The sequence below is a fragment of the Fundulus heteroclitus genome, unplaced genomic scaffold (assembly GCF_011125445.2).
Source record: "Fundulus heteroclitus isolate FHET01 unplaced genomic scaffold, MU-UCD_Fhet_4.1 scaffold_64, whole genome shotgun sequence".
Classification (NCBI taxonomy): domain Eukaryota; kingdom Metazoa; phylum Chordata; class Actinopteri; order Cyprinodontiformes; family Fundulidae; genus Fundulus; species Fundulus heteroclitus.
Genome location: NW_023397077.1, coordinates 261,531 through 273,806, shown reverse-complemented (window position 1 = coordinate 273,806; position 12,276 = coordinate 261,531). Strand labels below are relative to the sequence as shown.

Below are 12,276 nucleotides of genomic sequence, written 5' to 3'. Positions count from 1 at the left end.
CAAGTTAGTACCGCATATGGAAGTGGCACAAATCTGATTTAAAAAAAAAAAAAAAAAATTTAGGGTGAAAATATCAGATTTGGGCCGTTCACACTGCCATGAACAAGACTTATATGGGTTGCATATAGGCAAAAAGATCAGATGTGGGTCACATATCCCTGCAGTGTGAACATAGTCTAAGTGAGTGACTTTTCGACCACTAGTCTGTTCTTAATATGTGTGAGTCTTTGTGTTTTCAGGGCAGTGACAGACAGCATCAACCAGCTCATCACAATGTGCACTCAGCAGGCTCCCGGTCAAAAGGAGTGTGACAATGCTCTCAGAGAGCTCGAGGTAACAGCTGTTGTTACTTATATTAGATCTTTTTTTAAATAAACATTATGCAATGTGTGGAGCATCAGGTCTTTTCAAAGTGTAACTTTCAGTTATGATATAATGAGAATAATAGCGAGGATAAAATCAGGGATTATATGTTGGCATTGTGAGCCATGTGACCTAATGCTTGTCTTTCTTAAAGGTGCCATGACATCACTGTATAAACCATTTCATGTAGTTGATATTGCTGAAAATGTAAATTATCCAAAGAATTTTATTTAAAAAGCCATCATCAGCTTATTGTTTTCAGGGTTTCTGCAGGGTCTTAAAAAGTTATGTTTAAGTATTAAATCTTAAAAAGATCTTAAATTTATTATCCAATTTAACGCTCCCTCAAATTCACAATAAAATGCTCCCATGACTCTGAACTGTGCTTTATCAAATGTATTTACAACAAAAAAAACGCAGCCAGCAAATCAGCTTTCGTGTTATCGTTTGGTCCGTATCACTCCAGTTGATGGTCCGGAAAGTGAAGAAGTAGTGCTGCTGTTGTCACCAGTGGAGGTTCTCTTAACTCTCCACATTGTCACTAAACGCCACTTGTGCGGCGCAAATGGATCCAAAACATGTGTCCCTTCAAGTCATTTAAGATAAAATTGCTCACATTATCAGGAGAAAACTCAATTCAAGTGACTGGACCGCTCGGGCTCATGTTCAATGAAACTCTGAGTTGAAGCAAAATCAAACAGCTGGGCCGACATGGACTTTTGGGGCAGGTACTGTAAAGACACCTGGAATTCAGGCTCATTAGGCATGCAGCAGCCAACGACTTAATAAAGCTTGTTAAAGTAAGTAAATGTAGGGTTTTAGCAAACTTGGTTACTGACATTTATTATAACAAGGAGATTACCAGACAGACAAATTACTAATGTTATGCGCAAATGGAAATCTTAAAGACAAAAAAAAAATAAAACCTATACAAAAACAACATAATTCAAAAAACAAAAATTCATGCAGAAGAAACTTTTCCAAATCCATTTTCTTCTACATAAAACATATGTAAAGAAAACCTATACTTGGTAATGTGTATTTGTCAGAACAGTCCTTCCATTAATGTCTGCTGTTAACAGTATATTCACCTGAACCATGGCCAGTGGTTAAACACAGCTGACCGCAGTGAGCAGGTTCTTTGGGACCCACTCTTGAGATTTATCAGATATTATAGATATTATACCCCCAATACCTTGGAAAAATAAAATTTGCTGTCATGGCCCCTTTAAGCTACTGCCAAATATGTTGGCACATGTAAAACAGTATTTATATGCATCCAAACGTGAATAAATAGAGCTTGTGTTGTGAAAGATGAAATACTGTTATGTCAATGTATGTATGGTTTATGATGTGCGTCTATTTCATGTAATGGTACATTTATTGCAATAAACTGTAAAATCCAGTGTGCATCAAGAGAAAGGCTCTCTTGGTGCACCTTTTCTTTTCATTCATACTGGCGGCCTGACCATCTTGGGGTATGGTTTGCTCTCTGTGTGCAGTCAGTCAAAGGGATGCTGGCGAACCCAACCGAAGCTGTTAATGAGCAGTCGTTCTTCGAGTGCATTGACAGCGTCATGGAGAACTCTAAGGTACAACACACATTACTGCTGCTTGGCTTTCCCTTTTTCTTTCCATCAGAATTTAATGTTTTAAACTCAGTTGTTGAGGTTTAAAACAAACCCTAACCTTAAAACAGTGCTCTGTACATTCACTGAAATGCTTGTAATAAAAACACGAAAGCCAGCAGTGCTTCAGCTTAATAGCCTCTTATTTCTTCTGGACAGGTTCTTGGTGAGTCCATGGCAGGAATTTCACACAATGCCAAGAATTCTAACCTGCCAGAGTTTGGAGACTCAGTCAGTGATGGATCCAAAGCATTGTGTGGTCTCACTGAAGCCGCTGCACAGGTACAATCCTGACTGGAAGTTTCTGTCTGTGTATTTTAGTTGTGTTTTGTGACCAGCCATCTGCTGATGTTTCTAGGCAGCTTATCTGGTGGGAGTATCGGACCCCAACAGTGTAGCAGGTCAGAAAGGTCTTGTGGATCCAACTCAGTTTGCCCGGGCTAACCAGGCCATACAGATGGCCTGCCAGAACTTGGTGGATCCAGCCTGCACCCAGTCGCAGGTATGTGGGTTCTTTCAGTGCAACTTCATGGTAAATCGCAGTGTCGTTGGTAGCGTTGTTGCCGGACACAGCCTGTCAGCAGGCTAAAGGAAGACTTCCATTGTCGCTCCCTTAAAAGAAAGACATGTTTTACAATTTGTCTTTTTTTTTCCCCACTCGAGAGATTTCCAGACAGTCAAGGAGGGTAAGCTAAATGTATCTCCCTATCTCTTCATGTTGCTTACTTCCTCTCTGCCTAGGTGCTTTCGGCAGCTACAATCGTTGCCAAACACACCTCAGCACTCTGCAACGCCTGCCGTCTGGCCTCTTCTAAAACCCCTAACCCTGTTGCCAAGAGGCAGTTTGTCCAGTCAGCCAAAGAAGTGGCCAACACCACTGCCAACCTGGTGAAATCCATTAAGGTTTGCACTACAAGTCAATTTAAAGTAATGTCCATTAACATGAAAAAAAAAGATCTGTGTTAAATAACGTTTGTTTGTATTTACTGTTTGTTACGTTTGGTCCTGCTAGAAGTTTTGTCCTTGAAATTGACAGCAAAATGAGTAGAAATAGTTAAATTAAACTGAGTTTGTGGAAACACAAGCTAACATGGGTAAACACAAGCCCATCACTGAGCGACATTCATCACTCAGCAAATGCAGCTTGAGGTGCATGCTCGGGGAGTACAGCTCTTAAAACATGGTCTTTTGGAGAGTTCTGATTGATGTCCCCTTTCCAGGCCTTAGATGGAGCCTTTAATCAGGAGAACAGAGAGAAGTGCAAGGCTGCCACCGGTCCTCTGATAGAGGCTGTGGAGAACCTGACTGCCTTCGCCTCAAACCCAGAGTTTGCCAGCATTCCTGCTCAGATCAGCCCGGAGGTCAGTCTTCTCCTAATCTTTCAACTGTGACTGCTTCATTAATGTGGAGTGTTGTTGTGATTACCCTTTTATCCCAAATTATATTTGTATTGTGAGCTTTTTTACTCCTGACCTCATGTTATACACTAGTGAGCAGTATTTTCTGCTCTAATTCAGTAACCAACAAACCTGAATGCCTATAGGATTTTCCTTTGCTCTTTAAAGGTTTTCTTCTGAAACCCAAATACATATTTCCAGTGGGTAATTTGCGTTCCAGCCAATAATACTAATGATGCATCGTATGAATCTTGTGCAACCTTTAAACAACGTAACAGTGCATCACTAAAACAGAAGCTAATGATGCAGGAATCCATGATCAGGTGATCAAAGACACAATTTTCTCTTGATTTACTCTGAGTGATGGTTGGCAGGATACTGAAAAGTAAGATGTTTTTTTTATTACAAGCATCAAAACTTTCATTTTGTGAGCATGTTGACAAATAGCATGTTCTTTGATGCAATTAGTAGAAATTAGGTAAAGGTTATGGATGTGTCAAAGCTTCCAGCAGAAATTCAACAGGTTACAAGAATCACCTTTTCCCTTTACAGTCAATATTTGCTCCATTTAATCGTTTTAATTAACATAAATTGTACACCATTTTGTATCTGCTATAGTTCCTTAAAGGAAACGTAGAATCCAATAAAATTGGTACAGGTAACTTGGACAAAGCTCAAAGGAAAGTAGGTAGTGCCAAGTTGTCTTCTTACTGTGGGCCGCCTTGTGCCCGTGTGTTCTGCTTTGCTCTCATATTGCTTGTGTCAGCTCAGAAAGGCTGCAGCGTCTTGTGTTCCTGATGTCTTCTCACCTCAAGAACTACTCCAGGTGATGGAGCACAGATCTCCATCACCTGCAAGTGAATATTTCTCTGTTCGGAACAAAGCATTGATCCAGCTTGCTCTCTCTTCTGAAGACTTACTGGGCTCATATTACACATGAGGGGAGACCCAAAACATTTCTGTTGTTATTTGAGACTTTCTGCTTATGACTGGATAAACCTGCTGTTTGACCCCAGAGTTGGAAGGATGTTATTGAAACGAAGGAGACTGTATTGGGTACTGAACGTTTTTGAACAACCTGTTTAGTTATGGAAGGGTGAAATGTTTATGGGAGTTTAAAGAGAGAACAGATGTGGTAATTTGATCCTTATTGCTCACCTTTTTTTCCAAGAATAAAACAATTAATTTCACTTTTACATTAGCAATATTTGTTGGAGGCTAACAACTTGTCACAGCAACATGGAACATCATCTTTTTTCCTGGAGTTTTAAAATATTAACAGCATTTGGAAATGCTGACTAAACACTCAGGCTTAATGAAACAAGCAGAAAAAAGGCTAATGATGTGTGACGTAATAAGCTGTCCACTAGCCATCACAGACATCTAGTTAAAGCCTTAATACACCCAACAAGGCAATGACCAAACACAGCCTCCATCAGTTATAGTAAGAGACACGAGGCTGGAGTGGCCATGGAGCATATATTAAAACAGAAGCTAATCCAAATGATCTGAAATACTTTAAACGTGATTTTAATCCATACCTCTCAGGGCCATGCAGCCATGGAGCCTATTTTATCAGCAGCAGAGATGATGCTGGAGAGCTCGACGGGCCTGATTCAGACCGCCCGTTCCCTGGCCGTCAACCCCAAAGACCCTCCTAAGTGGTCAGTGCTGGCAGGACACTCAAGGACCGTGTCCGACTCCATTAAGAAGCTCATCACCAGCATGAGGTATCTTCATTCTGCACTGCTTCCCATCTTTCTACGATGAAACAAATGTTCAAATTACAACACAGAATAATATTACATGGCTAAGTTGATCCATATTTTAATACACCACGGTAAAGAAGTGTTTTCGCTGTGGTATTACAACTTTTAATCATACAGGCTTGAATTGACTTTTGCCAGATTCTTCTTTATAACATTGCTTCAGGTATTGCGGTTTTATGCTTTCTGTTGTAGGTTTGGTACTTGGCTTTAGGATCATTGTCTCATTGGGTAACAGTTTCAGCCATGGCTACTCTATATTATTGCCATACATCTCCAGGTTTTACAAACCAGAGTTGTGCTGCCATGCTCATTTCAGAGCAGAGGGACTATCTTCTGGCAATCCTACTAAACAAACCCTGCTCTTTGGATAGTTTGTCCTAGTGTCCTTTCATGAAGTTCAACAGTTAACATGCTAACTGAGGCCTTCACAGTCTGTGAGAGAGCTTTAGTTTATGTGATAATTCTTCAGAGCAGAGCGGTGTCTGACCTTTCCTGTGATGACTGATAACAGTCGGAAATGTTTCTTACCCTCAGTAAGAGGATGGACATGATTGGAATTATTTAGAAAAGTCTTTGTAAAACATTCCCATACTGACGGGCAGGAACAATTGACTATCTAAAGTCATTGCAGATGCCTTTCCATCTTGGAATTGTATTAGAACACACATGTATGCTCCAAACCAGAAAAGTGCAACAAAAAAAAGGGGAAAAAAGCTGTTATTGTCGGGCTTCTTACACAGACTGATGATGTATTTGATTAGCATCACCTGGCTGCTCCTTATCTGAACTCCTATATAAGTAGAGAAAATGGATGAGATGACACAGTGTTGTGTTATTCATGGGGTTGGATTTACCAGAATTAAGACCTTAAATGATTAAAGGATTTTATACTACCATATACGTGTTCTAAATTCATGTTAAATGAAGAAGAAATGGACATGATCTGGAAATAAATATTTAAAGATCCAGTTTACATCAATGCATTTTTAGACACTGACTCTATATGAGGAATTTAGTCCATAATTTAAGAGTTAGTGTTAGTTTGTATGTTTACCTTTTTCAAACATTTCTAAAAATAAGACTAACCTCCATAGCATTTCTTAGGTGGGCTAGAAGAATAACAGAGTATGTGCTCATTATGCTATAATCACATCTTGCCTCCCACTTCCTGTGTGCAGAGAAAAGGCTCCAGGCCAGAGAGAATGTGATGATGCTATAGAGGTGTTGAACGGCTGCATCCGTGAAGTTGATCAGGCCTCGCTGGCTGCTATAAGCCAACAGCTAACACCCCGAGATGACATCTCTATGGAGGTAAAAACATGTGTAATTGCTACTTTTCTTCACCTTTGTCTCACAAAGAGTTACTAGCTCCAAATGTTGAGAAGGAAAATGTATTTCTACTGAGCTCTCTACTAGGACCCTGATGAAACAAAGATCTTACTTGGCTGAGTTGTTCCAGACTTTTTATTCATTTTTATACATAGTTTAGTTTTTATTTGTACACATTGTTTTAGACACTGGTATCAGAACATCTTGGAAAAAATATTTTATAGGTTATTCAACACTGATTGACAACCACTGTCACAATATAAAAAGGGGAAATTTCTGTCTTCTATTGCAATAGCCAGCGTTGTCAGCATTGCTTTGTAGTAACATAATAGTTTATAATTTGCCTGTTAATCCCTCATATGCACAAGTAATTGGATCATAGACTCTTTTATAACCCAAAAATGACCCATGTGTTAATTATTCTGTTTTAGAGCAGGGGTGTCAAACTCCCTCGAGGGCCAGTGTCCTACAACCTTTATGTGTGTCTCTGGTCCAACAAACCTGAGTGAAATAATCAGGCCATCAGCAGGACTGTGGAGAACTTGACAGCATCTGAAATGTTCTATTTATAGCTCCTAGCTCATGTTCTTTGACCTTTCATGTGGTCAGCTCTTATTGTGTATAGGAAATGAGCTTCTGACTGCTGTGGCGATTTTGGACAGCGTTTAACTCCGACGTCATTACGTGACGGAAACCCACATGTATGATGCGAGTCAAAGCCGGGCCTACAGCCTTCTGAAGATGAACTACTAAGTTTGCGCTCTCTTCCCTCAGGACGTATCAGCACAGCCCACCTCACAAAATTCAACAAAAATGTCCAAAGACTTTTTTGTATGCAGCCCTTGACAGCATACTGAGAAGCTATTTCAGTTATTTGATTCAAGTGTATTAAACCAGGGCCACATCTAAAAGTTCCAGGACACAGGCCCATGAGGACTGGCATTTGACACCCCTGGTTTAGAGGAATCATTAGTGTTATTTTTTCATTATATGACGGTCCACCCAAGACTGACATCTTGCTCTAAGTATTTTCTTTTTACACATTTTCAAACTTCAGTCAATTCAATACAATTCATATAGTGCTGTGGATTGAGAGGACAGAGCAGACACACAAAAACACTGAAAATAGGCACACTGGAAACGCTTTCTATGGGCATGGAAAACAGTAGAGATGGTTAACGGCAGCTGTTACTACATCAGTGGCTTCATCAACACAGCTAAAAAGAAAAGTGCTGAACTGCTAATAAAATCTATGAGATGGGAAATAGAGTACAAATGTGTTACAGGTCCCAAATATGGGACTGTAATAACAAATTTAAATATCCTGAAAGACAGGTGAAATGAAAGGAGATTTAGACACAGCAGCTTTCCATGTTTTCTCCCAAATTGGATCTCAGTTATTTATTGAGAATAAACCACAAAACACCTGTGCATCAACTGTCTCGCTCAAGCTCCAGTGTGGTGCACAACACACAAAGCACACAATACACAAATATACAATAGTAAATAGCAATGCATACATAACAATTCATACAAAACCACTTCTAACAAGCAGAGTGTCGGAGCTCAACATGCTATGTTACCTGAAAATGAACCAAGAGACGGCAGCTAACCGTTTGCAGTACCGTTATTCCAGTTAAACCGTTATTTCAGTTAAACCGTTATTCTACTGGCTAACGGTTTACAGTAGCCTACCTCAGCTAACTGCCTCGATCAACGGCAAACTTTCTATTTATACTCTTATTGTTAGATTATAAACAACACTACAATCAGTTATCAAACAGACATGTAAAGATGGACAGTTTACCCATTACTGACCTGAAAGACAGGTGAAATGAAAGGAGATTTAGACACAACAGCTTTCCATGTTTTCTCCCAAATTGGATCTGAGAGCGAGCGGAGGTCCGTTCCCATAGCAACCGGAACGCAACTGCTTGTGCCATTCCTTAAAGCGACAGTGTAAATATATATATATATATATATATATATATATATTATATATATATCTGTATATCTATATATATATATCTATCTCTCTAATATATCTATATCTATCTATATATATATATCTCTAGAGAGATCTAGAGAGAGATAGAGAGATAGAGAGATCCTCTCTATCTCTCTATCTTCTCTCTAGAGATCTAGAGAGAGACCTGTCTAGATATCTGTCTCTCTTAGATCTCTCTCTCTCTCTCTCTCTGTCTCTCTCTGATATCTCTCTCTCTATCTTCTCTCTCTCTGAGATCTCTCTCTCTCTCTAGTCTTCTCTCTCTGTCTCTCTCTCTCTCTCTGTCTCTCTCTCTCTCTCTGTGATATATCCTATATATGCTCTATAATATATATATTGTATCTGTGCTATATATATATATATTATCTATATATATGTATATATTATATAGATATAATATCTGTATATGTGTATATATGTATATGTGTATGTATACTATATATATATATAATCTATATACTTATATATGTACCTCAGCGATCATATTAATTTACTAATAAACATATGACCAATGTGGTCACCTGTTTTGGGTGCGCCACAAATGGTTAATCATAAAAATTAGGGCTGGGCAACGATAAAAATATTTAATCGCGATTAATCGCATAATTTGCCTGATTAATCGCGATTAATCGCATTGTATTTACAAACTCCAAGAATGAATTCAAAAGTAGTGTAAAGAGCACTTTTATTTTAATGTTCTGCTGCCATATAAACAAAAGTGTTGTAACATTTGTAGCACTTATCAGTAACACATATTTAGTGTAAAGCTCAACTTAAACATGTAAAACAAAAAATAGCAATAATAATAAATTAAAGCTTATTGCCACTGACAGGGAATTCTCTTTATGGGGAAAAAATCTACCAAAAACAGGCAATTTCTGAGGTAACAGCAGGGAGCAGCGTTACCATTTTATGTTCAATACCAAAGTTTAACTTGGCAGTGGTTACAACTAACTTGTTTCTGTCATATTCCATGCTGGAAGAACTTTAAACTGAAATGCTTGTTAACTCGATATGCTTGCGTTGCTTGCGTTTATTTGACGTTAACACGCGTTTTATTGTTGTTGCTTTTTCGCGTGCATATAGTGAATGGCAGGGGGAAAAACAGGCAAAAACACATGGATACTTTGAAACGCGAAGCGACTTCACCGACGGCGTCGATGCAGACCCTGCTCCGCTCCGCACAAAACTTGTTCCGTTCGCCAACTCACCGCCTCGCCTAAGCAAATTCCTGCGGGAAACACCGCCTTCCGCATGTCAGCTTTGTTTTTTTCCGGCCAGCACCTTTCTTCCTCTTTGAATCAGAGGCTGGGCTGACAGCGAGGTTATTGGCGCATTATCGCCACCTACTGTTCTGATTCAAACCCCTACACTGCAGCAACAGACCTTCACAAAACAAAAGCATGTGAGCAACATGCGTTAACCCGCGTTAAAGAAAATATCGCCGTTAATAGTCTGAGTTAACGCGAAATTAACGCGTTAACTTGCCCAGCCCTAATAAAAATAAATTTTTAAACTATAATGGGTGTCTGCCTGACGGACCAAAACTGGGAGTTGGTTCCACAGGAGAGGAGCCTGATAGCTAAAGGATCTGCCTCCCATTCTACTTTTAGAGACTCTAGGAACCACCAGCAGACCTGCGGTCTGAGAGCGAAGTGCTCTGTTAGGAACATACGGGGTAATCAGAGCTCTGATATATGATGGTGCTCGATTATTAAGGGCTTTATATGTAAGAACTGGAAATGCAAATTTCATAACACCAATAGCACAATACCAACATCATATGCATGTGAGAAAGTATTTACACAGTAGTCATGGCTGGAACCCATATAAGGATTGCTCAAGTATCTTGTTGAAATGTATCTCTTTGATAACATAAAAATCTTATGAGGTAATTAATGAAATCAATTAAATGTTTGCTGTGCAAAATAGTCTTCTTAAGGAGTGACACAAGTCATATATTTTGTGTAATCCATAAAATATTTATTCCTCAAAAATTAAAGTGGGTAATTTTTTATTACCCTACCAATACTTACGATAATCAAAAAATTGCAATTTTGTAAGATGTATAAGAATTCCTTAAAAATGATAAAACATGATATGAATACTGTGTTTGTTAAAAATATCTTGAAAATGAAATGACTTTTCATTGAGAAGATTAAAATAAAGTGACCTCACCAGGTACTTTTTGATGTTATGGATCTAAGAGTGAACAAGAAGTAAACTGAAATTCTGTTTCTTTTTTGTGCTGTAGACTCTTCATGAGCAGATGGCTGCCTCAGTTCATGAGATCAGTAACCTAATTGATCCTGTGGCAGTAGCTGCTCAGTCTGAGGCCTCCCATCTTGGACACAAGGTAAACACAACTACATACATGTCTGCACACATAAACACAGTTTAACATAAAGTCTCAGATAGTCAGCTGTGACTTCTCTCTCACACAGTGACATGTTGTCACCTATGATGTCTTCTGATATAAATAGGTGCTCACTGCAGATAGTTACAAGTCAGTGTTTTGATTACAGTTCTTATATTGTTCTAGAATATTGTTCCTAAAAACTAGAACTTCAGATCAGTGCATGTCCGACCACAAGTGCTTAGCAAATGGTGGTCCGTTTGAAGGCTCACTCTATTTATATTCATCTTTCATCTGCCTCTTCTTTCTAATCCTGTTTTGAGCCTGCTAAAATGCATTGTTTGTTTTGTGCAAATGTGAACAGGTTGCTCAGATGGCCAGCTACTTTGAGCCCTTGATCATGGCTGCCATTGGTACAGCGTCCAAGATCCTCAGCAGCCAACAGCAGATGGCTGTCTTAGACCAGACCAAGACCTTGGCAGAGTCAGCTCTGCAGATGCTGTATACTGCTAAGGAAGCTGGAGGAAACCCCAAGGTACTGAACTAGACACCTGTGTTGTGTTTTGTCTGCATGAATCTTCTCCAAGAACTAGGCGTTTTGTTTCTTCCTACCCACTCACCCCGGGTCTGTAACTGCTCTTCTCATATCCTTGTTCAGAAAACAGGAAGCGTTGTATTCAAATGTTTTGTCCTTTGAGATTGAAACACCATAAAATCCGAATCATGTAAAAAATTGTATCAGCTTAATGGTCAGTCTGAAGCGGGCTGACAAATTGCAAGTTTGTTTTTGCATAACAATCCCTGATAAAACTCTTTTTCACCTTTTCAACATTCCAAACTATGAAATGCAACCGCTCCCTTTGTTGGATGCAAAAACCCCACTTAGATAATGTGCACTTGTAGTATGGTAATAAACACCAAATGCTTTTGATGCGTTCACCAGTCTCCTATTTTATTTATTTTATTTTGCAAAAGCTGTTCTTGGGAGCCTTTTCTTTACTTAACTTGGTGTATTTTAAGTGATCCTGATCCACACTTTATTGCAGATCAGTATCACTTTAGTTGAAATCATAGTGAAAAGCACTGACTTTTTGAAAAGAAAAAAGAAATGCTCTTAAACTCTCTGATCCCAACCTGCCTGCCTTACCTGCCTCATTTTGTTTCTTTGGTGCAGGCAGCACACATGCAGAATGCTCTGGAGGATTCAGTGCAGATGATGAAAGAAGCAGTAGATGACCTGGGTGCCACACTGGCTGAGGCTGCCAGTGCTGCTGGTGCGGTGGGAGGCATGGTGGATTCCATCAATGATGCTATCAACAAAATGGAAGACGGGCCTGCAGATGAACCAGAAGGCACCTTCGTAGATTTCCAGACTACGATGGTGAAGACAGCCAAGGCCATTGCTGTTACTGTTCAAGAGATGGTA

At 39.3% G+C, this 12,276-nt stretch overlaps 1 protein-coding gene across 1 annotated transcript in view; it reads left to right on the top strand.

Annotated features, from left to right (window-relative positions):
• Positions 1 to 12,276, top strand: part of tln1 (talin 1) — a 153,233-nt gene that overhangs the window by 102,128 nt on the left and 38,829 nt on the right. Inside the window, exons 32-42 of the mRNA XM_036133598.1 lie at positions 240 to 333; positions 1,866 to 1,955; positions 2,151 to 2,273; positions 2,350 to 2,493; positions 2,733 to 2,894; positions 3,212 to 3,352; positions 4,937 to 5,118; positions 6,336 to 6,468; positions 10,749 to 10,850; positions 11,215 to 11,385; positions 12,025 to 12,273. Of these exons, the coding sequence (XP_035989491.1) occupies positions 240 to 333; positions 1,866 to 1,955; positions 2,151 to 2,273; positions 2,350 to 2,493; positions 2,733 to 2,894; positions 3,212 to 3,352; positions 4,937 to 5,118; positions 6,336 to 6,468; positions 10,749 to 10,850; positions 11,215 to 11,385; positions 12,025 to 12,273 (1,591 nt within the window). The remainder of the gene's footprint in view (positions 1 to 239; positions 334 to 1,865; positions 1,956 to 2,150; positions 2,274 to 2,349; positions 2,494 to 2,732; positions 2,895 to 3,211; positions 3,353 to 4,936; positions 5,119 to 6,335; positions 6,469 to 10,748; positions 10,851 to 11,214; positions 11,386 to 12,024; positions 12,274 to 12,276) is intronic.